Source organism: Platichthys flesus, chromosome 8 (assembly GCF_949316205.1).
Source record: "Platichthys flesus chromosome 8, fPlaFle2.1, whole genome shotgun sequence".
NCBI lineage: Eukaryota > Metazoa > Chordata > Actinopteri > Pleuronectiformes > Pleuronectidae > Platichthys > Platichthys flesus.
In genome coordinates, this window is record NC_084952.1 from 12,033,137 (window position 1) to 12,051,089 (window position 17,953).

The following is a 17,953-nucleotide window of genomic DNA, read 5'->3' on the forward strand; positions in this document are numbered from 1 at the left end:
TTGTAAAAACAGGCTGTGGCTCAGGAGGAAGAGCGGGTTGTCCATAAACCAGAGAGTCGACTGTTAAATCCCAGTCTCCCCTGTTCATCTTGCGGAAGGGACTTTTGGTAAAATACTGAGCCCGAAATTGCCTTTGAGGGCTGTTCCATCAGTGTGTGAGTGACGTGCGATGGAGAAAGTGCTGCGTATAGAGGTTATAGAGCGGTCATCGATACTAAAGTGCTGTGTGAATACAGACCTTTTACCATTTAATATCAAATAAACATTTATTCTCTGTACAGTTGTGAGGAATCAAGGCAGAGTCAATATTATCAATCCATCACTGATAGAAAAATACATTTGCATGGTCACTCCACATTCATACACACATATAGGAAGTAACAAAAGAACATCACGTGCGTGTGTGTGTTTGTATAAAACAAAAATCATATGAGCGTGACATCGATTAGGTAGGAAACACAGTGCCCCTCATACAAAAACACATAGGTGGTATCATTTCATATACACCATTGGCATGTTTTCTTCTTATATTCTCTACAAAAAATATCAGTGGTTATCTTTTCTTTTTTTTTTATCAATGATTATGTGCAAATTAGTAGTAAAATAACATCTGGCTTCTGTGTTTTAAAGAAATCCTGCAGATCTGTGAGGAGACGGAGGCGGATGAGTCTTTGGAGTGAATCTTCTTTTGTCATATTTGGCTTCATGTGTAAAAATCCGGTGAAAATGACATATTGGTAGAAGGTTGTGTGAGCACATTATACAGTAAGTGTAACTTCTAAAAAAAGACAGTAGACGTCCGTTGAGCTGTTCACAGTCCGGCGAGGCAGCAGCAGGGGATGAAGCTACGGTATCTGACCCGGGATCAGTCGCAGGTTAACACAGTGTAAAAAACGAGCAGCAGAAGCAGATGTTCCTCTAGTGGTAGTGAGTGTAACAGTCAACGATGAGATCGAGCTTTGCTTTATAAAACATTTGCTTTGATTGGCAGCAGCTCTGGCCTTTCATCCCCGGCCTCCACAGTGTCCGCTCCGTTCATGAGGTGACTGCAGGGGGGGGGGGGGTCTCTGAAACAGGAAGTTCTTCCCTACGAGATAAGGAAGTAGCCAGTCTTCACCCGCTTTTAGAGGCAGGTGCAATTTCAGCACTTTTTTCAGTTTGACATCTTCAGTTCTTGGTTGTGAGGTTCACTGGCAGGTCACAGGTCGCCCACACCCTCATGGGTAAAGAGCACATGGGGAGAGTATTTCTGATTGGTCGACCTGAGCCTCACATGGAGAGGTTATCTGGGGAGTGTGATGCCATCTCAGCTGAGGTGGAGGTTAGGACAGCTCCTCAGAGGGCTGCAGATTTAGATGGCTGCGCACACGCACACGCACACACATGGAGACACACGCACATAGGACACACAGGACAGAGGGAAAAATAGATTGTCACTGAACTATATAGTCTCAACCTTTGAAACAGTGGATCTTATTTTTAGTCAAAAGTTGGAAAGACAAAAAGGAAAAGATTTCATTATAAGTATTAATCACTTTGAAAGTGTTTTGTTTTCAATCATGAAAACAAAACACAACCATTCCATAGGGCAACAAAACAATGTTACACACAAGGAGCTGCAGTCAATCAATAGCACAAATAGAATGTCACTCAGTAGAGTGCATTTTAATTCGTTAGATCCGGATTTGTATTTCTCTTAATACGTTTTTAATTTTTTTTAAATCAAGAGCCATGAATTATTGAGAAAGATAAATCAAGGACAATGTTTAAAAATGCCCTATTCTGCACAGTTTTCTGTAAGACAGGGGTAAAAACATAATCTCCTTGTCTGAGGTAATACAAATTATTGCTACTGCACACAAACATATTGTTCTGATGCAAACACACAAATACATGGACACAGAGATGCACACAACTCACCATTCACACCTCGACTCCTGGTGAAGACGATTTTCACTGAGATTGTGTGTTGTTGTAAAGAGACACTGACAAAAAAAAGAAAGAAAAATGTCTAAATCTGATGCAGTTACAGATAAAATGAGACAATGCAGAGGTTTCTGAGAATATTATTATTATGTTACTATTACCACAGGTTGAGGTGGTGCAGTTGGTCAGTGGTGGTCCTTCCTGAACACGGTGTGGACCCTGTTTGAACTCAGACCGTTCGATCCCAGGGTTTGGACACTGATGTGGATCGGGACGCTCAGGTCGACGTTCTCCGCGATGCACTGCAGACACACAAACAACACGTGCAGCACGTGAGCAGCTCTGGTTTGTTTGCAGTGATGCACAGCTGGCGTCGGGGCAGAGACGGTTACCTTGGTGCACGCCGAGCTCATGACAGATTTGTGGAAGTCCCCGTCTATAAGCAACTGAGATTAAAGGGAGAGAAAAGTCAGTGTGTGAATTCAGCTGCCCATGTCCTCTGCCTCTCTGCCTCTCTGCCTCTCTGCCTCTCTGCCTCTCTGCCTCTCTGCCTACCCTGTAGCCGTACACAAACGTGCCGTTGCTGCAGCCCAGCTCGTCCAGCGGCGGCCTCTCCCAGCCAATCATGAGGCTGCTCTGGCCCACGGTTTGGATGACCTCAACAGAGCGGACCTCTGCTGGAGCGTCTGCAGGGATAGGGAACAACGAGAGGTCAAGCACTTGCTTGTTCATGCAGGAGATGAAACGCAGCGTAAACAGGCACTTTTACCGCTTCTATTTCTATTTCTTTGTTAACGTGGCATTTTCCTTTTATGATGCACCTGTTATTCCTGATATTCTAACACAATAAACCAACGTTACAAGACAAGGCGCATGCGGAACTTACAAATGAACTCATCTGATTCAATAAAAGCTTATATTGATGTACTGCAGAGTGTTGGGAGGGCAATAAAAAACAACAAACAGCATCAAAGCACCAGAGTGTGATTCAACATCTTCTCCAATACAAGAGACATAAAAAGTGAATTTACTGGCTATAATCACGCTGCAGCAGTCTGCAGCCGAAAAAACTAATATTCTACGATGGTAAATTAGAACATGAGGCACTTGTATAGAGAAGAAGAGAGTTTTATTTTTGTCAAATCAAAGATATTCCAACTTTTTTACTTGAAAACAGTCTTTATCTGACAATTTCAATGTGCAATACAGTTTTTACCTTTTTAACTGTAGAATACTTTATCACCATGCCCTATTTTAGCAGCTTTTACTCTATATATTGAATATGCCTCCGTGCCGGTAATAGTCAGAGGCCGGAGGCAATGTTTTCAGGTTGTCCGTCCCATTGTTGTGAACACAGTATCTCATGAATGCCAAACGTTCACTTGGAGGTCAAAGGTCAAGGTCACAGTGACCTTAGGTTACTGTGAATGTGATATATGGCCTGCCTGTAGGGATTTTCATTAAATCTGGTAAATTCACTGGTTAACTGATTTGATTTTAGTTGTCAACTAAGTTTAGATGTTTTTAAAGACTTTCTAAGACGTGGCAGAAACCCTGTTCATGTGAGTGTTAATAGTGAATATGAAAACATGGTTATAACCTGGTCTTGGTCTTGCTGATTTTGTCTGATCTCCAGCAGCAGTGGACTTCCTGGCTGACCTGTTGTGTCTCTCTGGAGAGCGTCGACCACACTGGGTCCAGGATCCAGTGAAGACGGGTCGGTCACGTGCAGCATGGGCAGCACCATCAGAAATATTACATTCGGGGGCAGTTGATTTTCCAGGAGCAGCGATGTCTGAGGCAGTGCTTTTCAGATTAGTGTCAGGACATACTGAGACATTAGAGTCAAAGCTATTGGTCCCAAGAGTTAGAGGAGTTGTGTGACGTCTCTCAAATGAGTTCGGGACGGCAGGGAGTTTCTCTGTCATGTCTGGGGAAACTGTCATGTCAGTTCCACTGTGCGAGGGGGATTTACTTTCATTAGATGAGTCGGAAAGAGCAGATGCTTTAAAGTGATGGTGAGTAAAGCTGCTGGGGCTGAATGAAACATGAGCAGATCGGGAAGCGACTGCATTAAAAAGTGTCGTCGCAGGTGTAATTGTTATTCCAGCGTGTGTAGTTTGGTTTGAAGCAGCTGTGACTGGGAGGGAGTTGATATGTGGTTTATTGAAGCTGAGCCTGTTTGTCTGACAGGTCCGATTCAGGTCGGCAGGAACTGAAAATGAGAGACTTTTCCTGGGCTCCTGTCCTCGTCCTCTGCTCACTGGAGCCTGGAGATGAAGAAGAAATAGTTCATTTATTAGACAGATGCTGAGACAACATTTTCCAATGTTTTGTGCTTTTGTGTTGACGTATCTTCATGTCTGGCAAGATTTGTGAGCATTATTGTGAGCATAAAAAGGAAACGTGAATGTACCTGGTAGCTGCTCATCAGAGTCCTCTGCAGTTGCTCATGGAGGTTGATGATCTTCTCGGGGCTGCTCAGCCTTCTGGGCGTGCCGCTGGAGGGAGGAGGAGTGGGACTCTGGGAGGAACTGGTGGAACTGGTCAGATCTGGGGACGACTTCCCTCTCACGTCTGACCGAGGAAATCCAAATGTCTCTTGACCATCGTTTGCTTGGATCAGTCCACTGCTGGACAGAGGCAGCTGTGTGGACTGCAATCCCTGTAAACCCAGCTGAGGGAAATCAGATACTTTGGTTAGAGGTTTTTCCTGACTTTCTCTTTCTCCTCTCATTCCCTCATTGTGAAAGAATACGGCATGAATTAAATGTTTTTGTGGGCAAAGCTATATGGCTTGTTTTCCTTGGTAGCACAAAATATATAGACCCTATAGGGGCCAGCAACTGCTGACTGTCTTGTTTATTTTTACGAGTTATTTCGCAGCATTGATTCTGGCATTCCTGTTCAAATCTACAACCTTTAGGCCAAATCAATTAAAAGAAAAACGTCTCATCTATTTGAATGCATACTATTTTGCAGTCTTTCACCTTTGCAGTATTTTTGATGGAGCTCTCTTTAAGTGCTGCTGTATCTTCGACACTGGGTTTCTCCTGCCCAGGTGAGATGGCCTTTCTCGTGACTCCATTCCTGCAGACTTGAATATTTGTTGATGATGCTCCAGCTTCCGGTGTTAGTTCATGAGGAGGTGAGAGAACAGCGGGACAGCTCTGACCACGTTTGGATCCAGTGGGGCAGTCTGAATGAATAAATGTTGAAACAAATCTTGGTGTAAACCCAGCACTGTAATCCCCAGTGGTGGCGCTGCCTCCCAGTGTGAATGCTGCAGTGTAGTCCCGCAGAGCAGCGTCACTGAGCAGCAGCTCCACCTGCTGGTTGAGTGTGGAGTCCGCACAGCCGTGTCTGTGCATGGCTCTCATCATCTTAGCTAAGAAGTTGTTCCTCTCCTGACACTTCACCACCAGACAGGACACCTTGGCCTGTTGTGGAAAAAATGCTCGTCGTTAAAAAAACTAAACTAGAGCAGCTTTGATACAAGACAGTTATAACCTCACAGTCAAATAGTGCATCAGGAAGAATGTGCAGCACAACACAATGAAAGGATGAAACCCTTCATCCCTCTTTCCTCACCTTTAAAGGAGCCAGATCCAGATCTGTCTGGCTCCTCTTCTTCAGGAGTGCATCATACTGCAAACACAATCAAACGGAACATGTGAAGACTATTACTACTCTAAAGGATGTATTTTAAATAAACATTAAGGCTCATATAATATCACTATATTTATGTAATGCAAAATAGACGACCGGTTTTCACCTTAGCTCTGATGTCGTTGTAGCGTGTGCGAACAGACATGAGAGCATCATCATGCTTGAAGCCCTGCCCTCTTTTTAAAGTGATGTACTCAGAGTTCAACTCGTCGAGGGCCACCGTCTGTGGGATTTCACACACACGCACACACACACGCAAACCAACACGCACGCACGCACACAATGAGGAACAGATCTGCAGTTTCTTGATGTTGCTGAACAGTAAAGGCTGTATATTTGTGTGAATATCTATTTTTTATAATATTTTTTAATTCAATTTAACAAACCAAAAATAAATAAACATGGTGTATCTCTTATACCTTGGCCTTGAGCTGGGCTGTGAGGATGTTGTACTGTTCTTCTATCTGTGTCTTTAGTGACAGAGCATCACTCTTCTCCCTCAGCAGGCCGGTCACTTTACTCTGCAGCTCCTTCACCTGTGGTAAACACAAAGTGCTGCTCAGAACAAACGCACAAACATCATTTGACTCTGCAATAACTGCACTGACAAAAGTGTCCAAACTAAGGAAGGTATCTAAGGATTGAGAAGGTTTTTATACTGTGCAGCAAAACAAGCCGACCAAAAATAACAAAATGTTGAAAACTTTTAATCATTTTCTACGTGTATGGAATAACATACCTGGGTGCTGAGGCTTTTGTTTTCCCTCCTGGTTTCTTCCATCTGATTGGCTACATCTGTCAGTCTCAACCCCTCCTCCGCTGCCGTCCTCTCCGCCTCCTCCCTCCTGACCTCTGACTGACACAGTTCACTTTGCAACTTCTTTGCCTGAACATGCACACAACGCGTAAACATGAACCCACTCAATTTGTTAAGTTACCTCTGCAAACAACAGAGAGAGAATAAAATACACTCTTGAAGACTGGAAACACGTATTACATCTATAGTTTTGTGTTAATGTATAAATGTGTGTACTTCACTCCTGCTCATTTTCTGTATCTTCTGCCTTTTCCATTGTCTTAACCTGCTTTAATTTAACATCTTTTGAAGCCGTATTTTTCTCTGCTCACATTAACTGATCCAGGCTGATGGCCGCTAACATTGAATCTGGTTTCTTCCTGTTTTTTCTCTCCACAGTCTCCAAGTGTTTGCTCATTGTTGGAGCCATCTATAATATAGTAAGGTCTCTATGCTGTGATTTGGCCCTATACAACTTAAATTGTCCCAATGTCTGCGACTGCAGTGACTCTGATTGTGTCTTTCTATCACTACAAAGGTGAATGCAAAAAGAAGTTCATAGTTCAAACTCACCTGTACGTAGCTTCTGTCCAGTTCCTCTCGTGACGTCTTCAGCTGTGATCCCAAAACTTCATTCTCCCTCAGCAGATCCTTTTGCTCCTGATCAAAAATCAAAACCATTTTGTGTAAGTTCAAAGTATCAAACATCATGATGCATGGTGAGACAAAATATGAATAGGATAAATAGACTCAACAGACACTGTTATAAAACATAACTGAGTAAGTTGAATGTTACTGATAACCATAGTTCTATGAATCCTCCCGGTTCAACACTGAATATCTTCAGTCTCAAACATGCAGAGGTCAAACATTTGTATCAGTGATGACCTTCAAGCAGCATCTACATGATCCTTCCTACATAATCTTCTCACGGCTCATGTTTTGAGGCTTTCTACTCTATGTGATGAGATCACGAGGCTACAAGCTCCCTGAGGATTCAATTACATGCTTTAACAGGGACAACACACGTGGATGACACCGGTAGGTTATCCGAGGTCACATGTGACATTGTTGATATAAATATTCGACCTACTTATGTGTGAGACTGAGGATGTTTAGTGTTGAACACTGCCTCTAGTGGTTAGGTAGAAGGGAAAATACATAGCTATACCTGTACAGATTTCCCTTTGTTGTTATTAGTCTGACATCTTTGTGCGGCATCTCCTGTCCCGAGCACAGTCTCAGTGTTCCCTGTTGGATCAGCGGTGTTTTGATTCACCGGCTGCTGCCTCTGGTTCCTCTCCTGGGTTTGTGTTTGGCTGTGGGAATCAGACAGGAGGCTTTGTCTTTCCTCTCTCAGGCTCTGAGTCACAAGCCTTATTTGCTCTTCCTCATGTCTCAAATGAGTAATTGAATGTTCAACTCTTTCTTTTTCATCTCTCAAACTGCTCAGTGACTTCATCAACTTGTCACAGTCGGCTTTCAAAGTGTGAGATGATTGCTCCTGGTCTCTCTGTTCTTTCAGACACTTAAGGGAAGTGGTTATCGCCTCTCTCTCCTGTTTCAAACTGAGCACCGCTCTGCTTAACTGGTCTCTCTCGGTCTGTAAACTTTGCAGGGATTGCTTGATTTGATCTTGCTCTTCCTTTTCGCTTGAAAGATGGTTCTCTTTTTCTCTCTCAAGACTGGATAGGGTCTTTGTTAGCTGCTCTTTCTCCTCTTTCAGGCCACTCATGGAACTAATAAAGTGATCTCTGTTATCTTTCAGTCCACAGAGCGTCCTGGTGAGCTGCTCGCGCTCTTGTCTGAGACCAGCCAGACACTGAGAGATTCTGTCTTTCTCCTCCTTCAGTCCCCAAACTGCGCGAGTCAACTGCTGTTTCTCTTCTGTCTTTGTCTGAACTGACTGAGCTACTTCCCCCTGCTGCTCTCGGAGAGAATTTAAGTTGCCGATCAGTTCGTCTTGTTCTGTTTTGAGGCTCTGGAGTGTCTTGGTCAGGGGACACACTTGATCATTCAATGCACTTATATGCAAAGTGTTTGGTTGGCTGTTTAGTAAGAGATTATGGTGATTGTTATGTTGAGATCCAGTTGCTGAAACTGAAATCAAATCATCTGTTTGGGTACTGGACGTTGATTGCGTTTCAATTCTTTCCGCCGTATTGTCCACACATTCCTCTGCGCTGCTCTGCTTCCCACTCTCTTCCAACTTTTGCTGGAGCTCCATGATTGTGTTGAGATCGTCCTCCGTCTTCCTGGTGAGCTCTGTGATCAAACATCCTTGCTCCCGGTTCTCCTGCTCCAGCCTGACTCTGACCTCCTCCAACCTGGGGTCACGCTCCCTCAGCTGACTTTGCTCCTTCTTGATCTCCACCTCTTGAAGCTCGATATGAGCCAGCAGCTCCTCGATCCTCTCTGCCAAGGCCCGGTTCTCCTGATTGAGGGCCTGGGCGAGTTCATCCTTGGCGAGTTCATCCTGGGCGTGGCCGATCTGCATGTCAGAGAGGAAGAATTTGATAAGTTACATACTTGATGTATAGCAAAGCTCCTTCAACTTTGTAAGACATTTGAGAATACTGCAGCCTCTACCTTTTCTCTTGAAGACCCATGCTCTGCAGCTCGTTCCTCTGCATGTTGCCTGAGTTGTATTTTTAGTCGAGTGTTCTCCTGAGCCACCATCTCAAGTTCTTCCTGCGTGTGCTGCAGGGCGGCCTCCAGGCGGCCGCGTTGCTCTCGAAGGTCTGCAAGATCTTCCCCTAACCCCAAACTCTTATATGCTTCTCTCAGGGCATCAGATTCCTCACTGGGGATTTGCTCCAGGTCTAAGATCCCCCTGCAGCACCAGGTCTCCAGGTTAAACTCATCTACTGTCTCTGAAGTCAAGGAAAGTGACTGGAAGCTGAGGTTGTGTTTGGAGCCACAGTCTGGTTTGTTCTGTCTGATCTCTGCTGCTCCCTGGTGGTGATCAGGTGGAGCTGCAGATAACTGTGACTGATCTGCCCCCACGGTCAATGATGGCTGCACCTGCAGCGAGAGAGATCACAACTCAACATCATATGTTGCACGATTGGAGAGATGATTATGTAACATGCATTGAGAGACTCAATAGACTTTCACTCTTTGGGAACTTCACCTTATTATTGCTGGAATACCAACTCATGCAGTAAAAAGGAACATATTCAATCTGGAGGAAAGAATATTAACATTTTCACTAATATTTTTTTACCAGTTGAAAAATAGTTTGTAGCTTTTTATAGAGTTCTGAATGGGAAGACAGGAATTTATCATTCTAATCCTGTTTATAGATAATCTATTATACTCTTGGTTTATGTGGACACTAAACAAATGCTCATTATTCCCAAAAGATCCTAATTACATATTTTAGCATCACATACTGCACATAATGTCCAATATTATGCATATAAAAATGAATTTCGTTAAATAATGTTGCAAGTTTACCTAAACATCTGTTTTTCTCTCCCCATTGAATAACGCTTGTGACATATTCTGAGCTCTACTGCTTTCATTGCACCTGAAATGACTCTAGAGAAGATAAATATCCCCCTCTCCACTGTAAAGCACTGTGTATATAACAGGAGCCTGGTCCTAAACAGGAACAAGAATCTAACTACACATGAAATTGTTTGTTCATAAATGTTCCTCTTGACACAGCCTCTGTATCAGTTCTCGGATTTAAACTTATATTTCATCAGAGCACACTTGATGAGATCTGAGGACTTACTTACTCTAGATGCAGCACAAGTAAATACTGGATGAGCCAACACCGTCTTACAGTACCGAGCACAATGTAAATACAAGAAAGATATTGCTTGTAGTATGACTGGCTGTGTTTAGCTGTGTGTGATTTCCTTGTCTGTACCCAGGCCTCCAGTGCAAATGAGATACTCCCCGATCTAACAGAACTAATAACATTCATGTCGTACACACCTCTGCCGAGCTCCCCACTGAGATCTTCCCTTTACTGTGGCAGGCGTTCTCGACGACTGTCTGCGACTGACTGGCTGTTTGGTTTGCAGCTCCCCTGAGGACCAGCTGGAGTCTGTCGTTCTCCTCTCTCAGCTCCTCAACCTCCTCCATCAGTGAGCTTTCAGACAGCTTCAGCCCGTGCACCTCCGCCTTCATCTCCTCCACTCTGTTGCCCAGGAAGAGGCCGTTCTCCTGGGCCTCGGTGAGCTGCTCCATCATCCCCCTCCGCTCTGTCATCCCAGCCTCCCCTCTCTCCAGCAGCACCCTGAGGTCCTCCTGCAGGCTCAAGATGAATCCCTGCAGCCTCGACTCATCTGAGCTGGGCTTTGTGTCGTTGTTTCCTCCTCCTTCTATTTCTTTCTCCGTCTGTCCCTCGTCACCCTCTAGTCCTCCCTCTCTTTCAGGAATCACACTTGTCTGCAATTGCTTCATTCTCTCCTCTTTTCTCTCCTCTTCTCCCTCACCCTCACCTCTCATAGAAGTCAGCCTCTCTTGCTCTTCCCGGAGTGCTACGGTGCCGGCAGTGATTCTGACAGCTCTGATTGTGGTCATGCCGGTGGCGGCACTCACAGTCATGTCAAGCAGCCGCTTCTCTAAAGTGTAGATGTGGTTCTGTAGGCTCTGCTCTCTGTCCCGGCCCAGGCTCAGCTTGTGTTGGAGTTGGGTTTTAAAGTTCTCAAAGTACTGAGACTGGCGGCTCATCTCCTCCTCTTTGGCCTTCAGCTGCCTTTGACAGCGCTGGAGTCGCTCCCTCCATACCCGCTCCCCTCGCTCCTTCTCCCGAGTCTGAGGAGGACAGAGAAGAAGACAAAGAGAGGGAGAACATTTTAGATAAGGAGATATCACAGTAACTTCCCCACTCACATTCAACACCTACAGACAATGTAGAATATCCTGGCCAAACTGGGATTGAAACTGGTAACCCTCCTGTTCTGAGTGCTATGCCCTTACTCCATCGTGCCGCCCTCCAACAAATCAGTTACACAAAAGCTTGAATATTCCTGATAAAACTCCAAATATGATTTAGTAGCACTTGTTAAGGCCTTATAAACGTATACTCCTGTTTTACATTGTTCCCCTAACAGAGTTTTGGTAAATTAACATTCAAATACAGAAGGGCTCTCTAGAGAACTGCTACTGCAAATTACTTCTCAGATTTGACTCTTCAACCATTTACAATCCAACCTTTGTTGTTTTTAATCATAACGTGCTCTTTTGTTTGAATTTGTTCACTGCACTGACTTTTACTGTCCTACAGCATCCTTTAAAACCCAAAGCTTTGAATTTGTTTTCGTCCACAGGTTCAGAAAATGTTCACACTTACCATGGCTCTGACCTCGTCCCTGAGCATGTGCAGTCTTTGGTCCAGCCTCTGGGAGTGTTGCATGCTGGGGCGGTGGGGGGCTGAGGCGAGCTGACAGAGCGGTACCAGCAGGCTCTTCTCTGATCTCACTTACTCTCTGACCCTGACATCAGGACACAGACAAGCTCACCTTACATCAACATATTCACATTAAGACAGAAGGTTTAGTTACTTACTCGGCTAATTTGATGTAAATCTACTCAAAAGATTCAAATAAGTTCTCCTGCAGCAAGTAGAGCAGTGTAAGCAGCAGTGTGCTCGCATGCAAGTGTGCAATTCGGTCGGGTGCGTGTGATACGTGATATCACCTCGGCCCAAAGAGTGTGTGTGTGTGTTAATGTGTGTGTCACTGGATCCCTCTCTCACCTGTTCCTCAGGTGCCTGTCAGCCAACGTGCTCTCTGCTCCGGGACCTTCACTCTTTACACTGAACCTGCAGGTCGGGATCAGTCTCCACAGAGTCAGTTGCCATGATAACAGAAGTGCTTCCGGTGCCCATCGTCTCTGATGAGGTCACGTGATCCTCCATTGGTAAGCCTGTGCCCTCTCGGAAAGAGTTTTACCTGTGGCCCAAGAACTGATATCTCCCACTTATTGAGCACAGGAAGAAAAAGAAAAGAGAGTTTCACATTATCTCTTGACTTAAGTCCATCATTGATACAGAGACAATTTTAAATACAGACAACATATTTAAGATACATGTGCACAACATACAGTCATCTATTATTTACATTGTCAACAGCTTGTTAGCAACGTGTCAAACAGCGGTATTTCTCAGGTTACCCCGCCTCCTACATGTAATCGTCCTCTCCACTGCTGCAGCTCATTCAAAAACCCTCCAATACCAAAACCTTAAAGGATGACTTCATATTTTTCCTTTTGACTAAAAACAATACTCACAGGCCTTTATGTGCAATGAAACTGTATGAAATATTCACCTGTTCTTTTGTGCTCCACTCCACAGTTTCATCCTCCCAGTGCAGCAACCAGCCTCCAGTGGGTTTTGCTTGAACTCTGTGAACTTAGTTGCGTTGTTGTTTCCTTAGAAACACCACAGACGTTTGCCAGAATCCTCCAAATCCAGTTGGCACTCAGCTCGTTCACTCAGCCCTGTACTTTCACCCATATTCTCCTCCTTCCATCTCCCCTCTTCCATTGTCCAAAAGGCCTTTCCTTCAACTGTGGCTCTTTTAATAAATCCTCTGATTAAGGTTTTGAGTCTCCCCTCAGTAAATCAATATGTTCACTTCTCACAAAGGAGTCGGGGTTTTATGTTCTAGGTCCAAGAACCACTGCAATAGATATTATCTATAAATAAATCTCACTTTAATTTCATCGTATATGGTTATTTACAACATTTTCAAATATGTTTGCATTCCGGGTGAGGGTCTTCTGCAAAAGTGCACATATACAAAAAGGCCATAGGGTTTTCTGAGCGGTCTACAAATGCATAAAAAACGATTAGGTTTTGTTTCATCCTCGGTTGCCTCCACAGCACCTGAACACCTGAGGGAGAGAAACACATTTTTAGATTCTTTCCTCATTAGTGAGGCTACACAACAGCCTTAAATACTTATAAGATTTAGGGAATGAAGGAGCTACCTGATGTAGGTCCATGGTCAGTTTCATTAAGGCCAAAGAATAAATGCTAAAGAGAAAAACAAAAAGAGGAACAAAAACTAACAGAATAATCAAAAGGTGAAAAAGAGAGAAAAGAAAAAGGTGTCAAAGGTTAACATAATAACACACAACCGCAGAACATTAGATATAAACTCCCTCACGGTCTATCTTCTTGTTAACCTTTGCTTTGTCCAGTTAAAGTTCACACGTGTAATCTACCAGCAAATGACAGGAAGCTTCTTAGTAAGAAACATATCGAATCTGAGTATATACCTTTTCCTCTATGTCCTTTATTTGTCTCTTTTGCCAGTCAATCCTGTCCTCCAGCTCTCTAATTCTCTGCAACATGAAGACACGAGTGGTTAGGTGGTCAACATGTTTTAAAGATAAACTTGATGGGATAGTTCACCCAAAAAGGAGTTTCAGGGTGAAACTCCTTTATGTGTTGCAGCCAAATCCAATACAATTGAAGTATTGGGGGACCGCCTGTTAGAACGTAAAAAAAACGACAGGAAAAACAGAAGATGCCTCCACACTGCTCCTGTGGTGTGACGGAAACCCCGACATTCAAATTCGACTAGAAACGAGATTGTTTAACGCATGTTTTTAGCCTGAATGTCCTCTGTGATCCTCCTCAGTAGCCATGTTCATATTCACGCAACGCACAAGCTCTCGCCTCTATGCTCTCACCAAAAGTGCACATGACGATATCAACATGACCTCGCGACAGCTGCGGTTAGTGTCACGTGCCCCTTGGGGATGGAGGTGAGAGCTTGTGCCGTGTGTGCGTGCGAACGCAGCTCCGTGCTGAGGATAACAGAGGAAATTTTGGCTAAAAACATGCGGTAAATAACTCCATTTGAATGTGTGGATTACAAACACTAAGATGACAACACAGGAGCAGTATAGAGGCTTTCTATTTTTTTTCTTTTTCTGTTGTTACGTTTGAAGAAGTCTTCACCATTTACTTAAATTGTGTTAGATTTGGCTGCAACACTGTTTACGCCTGAGACCCCGCAAGTGTTTTGTGGACTCAAACACTCCTCCCCCTCCTCCACCGACATAGTGGTGAATAGATAATGAGTGAACTTTCATCTTTGGGTGAACTATCCCTTTAAGACCATTCGGCCCCAGTCACTCCTTCATGACACAAATAGAAACAGATGCTGAACAGTTAATAAAATCACCATCCAGCTATTCCAGTAAATACTCCAAACAGTCTGCCTCCTTGCCATCATGCCCTCTGTCTCCATGGTAGCTGTGTTGGGTAAGAACGAGCTGCCATGGAGACAGAGGGCAGATTTAACTGTGAACACTGGTATTGACTCCATCCGTGAGAGTTTGAACCTCGAGCAGCTCATTCATTGACGCTGCTCTAAGTTCAAAACACGTTTGCTTAAACAGCTCTGGAGAATACAGATTCACAAGCACTCACATAGACAGGAATGATCCTCTAACCTTGGCTGATGCTGATGACTTCAAATAAGCAAGGCTAAATTATTTATAAGGATAATAACATTATTTGAGTAGGTCTTTATTACAGGATACTGAGAAAGTGCCTAAACTAGGAAGGACTAAAGCATTCTTTACATTCATTTAAGTCAGTTGGTTTGTATTTCATCAGAAGCGGATTAATTATGTTAGTACGTAGAAAAGAACTGATTCATGTGAAGTTAAGGTGCTGTGGTTTTTGATATGGTAAATGAATAACATACTGTACAAGCCATGGGTGTAACACTACTGTGAGGGCTGCGGTGTGGAGGGACACTGAAGGAGTTAGAGGGGGTACTCCGAACACAATGACACACTCACACACTCATTCACACACACACACACACGCACATACATCCGCTCTCTCTTTCCAACTCCTACACATGCACTGACATCTAGAGTTACAGAGTTACAGGTAGCACACACAGGGATACTGCATCTTTTACACAGCACCAGAGGCCTGTTGGGGTCAGACGACTCAGACAGGTAGCAGGGGTCAGACTGAGGGGAACCTGACTCGATTCAGCCTTACCTGCTGGGCCTGCTGTAGGAGCTCCATGCGCTCCTGTAAGATCTGACTGTCATACTGCCGGCTCTGCCGGAGAATCTGACGCCGCAGCTTGTCCACGGCAAGCTTCAGCTCCTCCCTCTGCCTGTCTGTCAAGGACTCAGCCACTGCTCGGCATGCCGGCTGCTCCTGCTGCAGAGCGCTATACAGCGTGGCCTCCAGCTCCTCGATCCTCTGCACAGCCACCCACACACATACAGATACACAGACACATATGAACGTGCACATGCACATGCAGAAACACGCACGGGCATACACAAGCACACAAACAAACACACACACACACACACACACATACACACCACTGTGACCATGGCAAATACGGAGAAAACTGTTCCACTTTATATTGGGGGTTACTAAGACTTGACCTTCACTGCATAACTAAATTATATTAACAACAAACTGACTTTTTTTCTCAGCCACAATTTCCTGACTCTTTACCAAGTTACCAAAAATTACACTTTCACCCACACAATATTAAGTGGGACCAAAAACACAAACCAACATCAAAGCTGACCAAATTTAATATATATAGTTCTATGGAGAGTGGCCCCATTGTTGTTTCCTGGGTATTTAATTCTATGAGAAGGTAAAATGACAAATCTGCCATTAAAACATAAATAAATCTCCAAAGTCTAGTGTTCACTTGAACCAAGTTGCATGGGATATTCATAAAGACATGCCATCTTCACATTGTAACACAAAGTAAATCAGTGATTGGTTTCCTATCTTTCTATTGAGAATTAGGCCAAAAAATATTGAGATGCCAAATAGTGATTATTCATAGAATTTAGACATCAGCGTTAAAAGATGCAGTATCCCAACACAATGTGACAAAGTTTACCTTCATGGAGCATGTTCCATTCATGATGTTTAATGGGATCCAACATGTTTATGTGTCAATGAAAAAGTTGCACCCCTTCATTCCATTATTCTATTATAGTGGCTTTGGCCATCTTCTGTATAAAGGGACCGGTCATAGTGCCGCTGGCTCCATACCATGTAGGCCTGGTCCAGGGTCTGCTTCCTATAGTCCAACTCTTCCTCCAGATATCCCTTCTGCTTACTAAACAGCTCCTGCAACAACATGAGATAACATATAAGATATAGAGGACAGAATATAATGTAGAATCAGGGATACTATGAGTCCGTCTGGATGGGCAGACTATAAATAACACCCTATTGTTGTTTCAGTCTACATACATTGACCTTGGACCACTATTATCTAATTAGTTAATCTTTGAGTCCAAGTGACAACTGTTCAACATTTAAGGTACTTCCCTTACGGCAGATATCATTTTCGAGAGGCCCAAAACTAGACTTGTGAAACCACCATGACCTTGACTTTTGATCTTCGACCATTCAAATCTAATACATTAATCCATCAGTCCAAGACATTTGAAGATTGTTACTCGAAAGGCAAACAGAATATTTTTAACCTTGTCATTTTCCAGGTCGATCATCTTCTGCGTGAGGGCAGCCTCCGTGTTGTCTATTTGCTTCAGCCACTGTAGATGAGGGATGGGAACAAAAGGTAGAACATTGTTACTTTTTCTTAAGCACGAAACTATATAAAAATCAATCATTTTCATCCATGTTCACTTCAGTGTAGTCTCTGTGTTATGGCAAAACGTGTCCACACTGTGTCAGTAAAGATACACCAAGTCTGAGAGACTGACCTTTTCACACAGAGATATCACTGTCCCTGCCTGGATCACTGCAACCTGCTCCTCATTTCTGAGATTCTACAGGACATATAAGGGGCTCGAGTTATCGGACATAATACTTATGACTAAGTAGGCCAGTGGTTATTATAATTCAACAGTGTTTGAACTCACCCCGTTATCCCCCAGGATATCCAGTTTCTTCATGAGCTCAGGAATGATTACATCCTGCATAGTTCAAAACAGATGTCATAAAAAGAGCGGAAAAGATGTAAAAGAGTCTTAAAGGTTCAGTGTATAGAATGTAGTGACATCTAGTGGCGAAGTTGCATTTTGCAGCTGAATACCCATCACCTCACCCTCCCCTTCCAAACAGGACAAAGAACCTTTGGTAGCCCTCAGTTGTCATAAAAACTCAAAAGTTATTTAGTTTGTCCAGTTTGGGTTACTGTAAAAAACATGGCGGCCTCTGTAGAGAGGACCTGCTCCTGATGTTCATGTAAAGTATTTAGATGTAACAGACCCATTGTGGGGTAAAGAAAACAATTTGTGCGATTTAGATGAAACACACTAGTTAAAAACATCACTAGGATTATTTTCTTTTCAATTTCTGCCAGTAGATCCCTTTCACCTAAATATTACACACGGAACCTTTCAAGGGGGAAAAAAAAAGAGGTGTTTTCACCTTGACCCCCTGCTGGCGGCAGTAGATCTGCAGGGCGCTGCTGCTGTTCTCAGGAAACGCAGACATGTGGAGATTGAGGGCAGGAGATCTGCGCTCCCTCTCCTACGGAGGGTACACACATCATCAATACCCACACACACACACACACACTATCAAGTCAGCAGAGATAACAGAAGTATCAGTTC

General features: G+C 43.8%; 1 protein-coding gene across 2 annotated transcripts; it reads right to left on the minus strand.

The window, feature by feature from the left end:
• Positions 1–11,837, minus strand: LOC133959360 (trichohyalin-like). Of its 2 annotated transcripts, XM_062394508.1 has the most exons (17): positions 11,703–11,837; positions 10,340–11,164; positions 8,981–9,415; positions 7,563–8,882; positions 6,965–7,051; positions 6,335–6,481; positions 6,015–6,131; positions 5,702–5,818; positions 5,518–5,574; positions 4,917–5,366; positions 4,343–4,603; positions 3,527–4,196; positions 2,482–2,612; positions 2,319–2,372; positions 2,088–2,228; positions 1,921–1,985; positions 1–1,359 (listed from the first exon to the last, which is right to left on the minus strand). In XM_062394508.1, exons 1-15 carry the CDS (start codon positions 11,763–11,765, stop codon positions 2,112–2,114), a joined length of 4,851 nt encoding a protein of 1,616 aa, XP_062250492.1. In that variant the 5' UTR covers positions 11,766–11,837; the 3' UTR covers positions 1–1,359; positions 1,921–1,985; positions 2,088–2,111. The 2 variants fall into 2 exon arrangements, with proteins under 2 accessions (XP_062250492.1, XP_062250491.1); XM_062394507.1 differs by having other exon boundaries at positions 2,088–2,372.
• Between the last annotated feature and the right edge of the window lie 6,116 nt (positions 11,838–17,953).

Coding starts and splice junctions, on each gene's coding strand:
- LOC133959360 (XM_062394507.1), bottom strand. CDS start 11,765: ATGCAACACTCCCAGAGGCTGGACCAAAGACTGCACATGCTCAGGGAC. Junction 6,132..6,334: donor ACAAAAGCCTCAGCACCCAG/GTATGTTATTCC, acceptor TGTTTACCACAG/GTGAAGGAGCTGCAGAGTAA. Junction 2,373..2,481: donor CGTTTGTGTACGGCTACAGG/GTAGGCAGAGAG, acceptor CTTTAATCTCAG/TTGCTTATAGACGGGGACTT.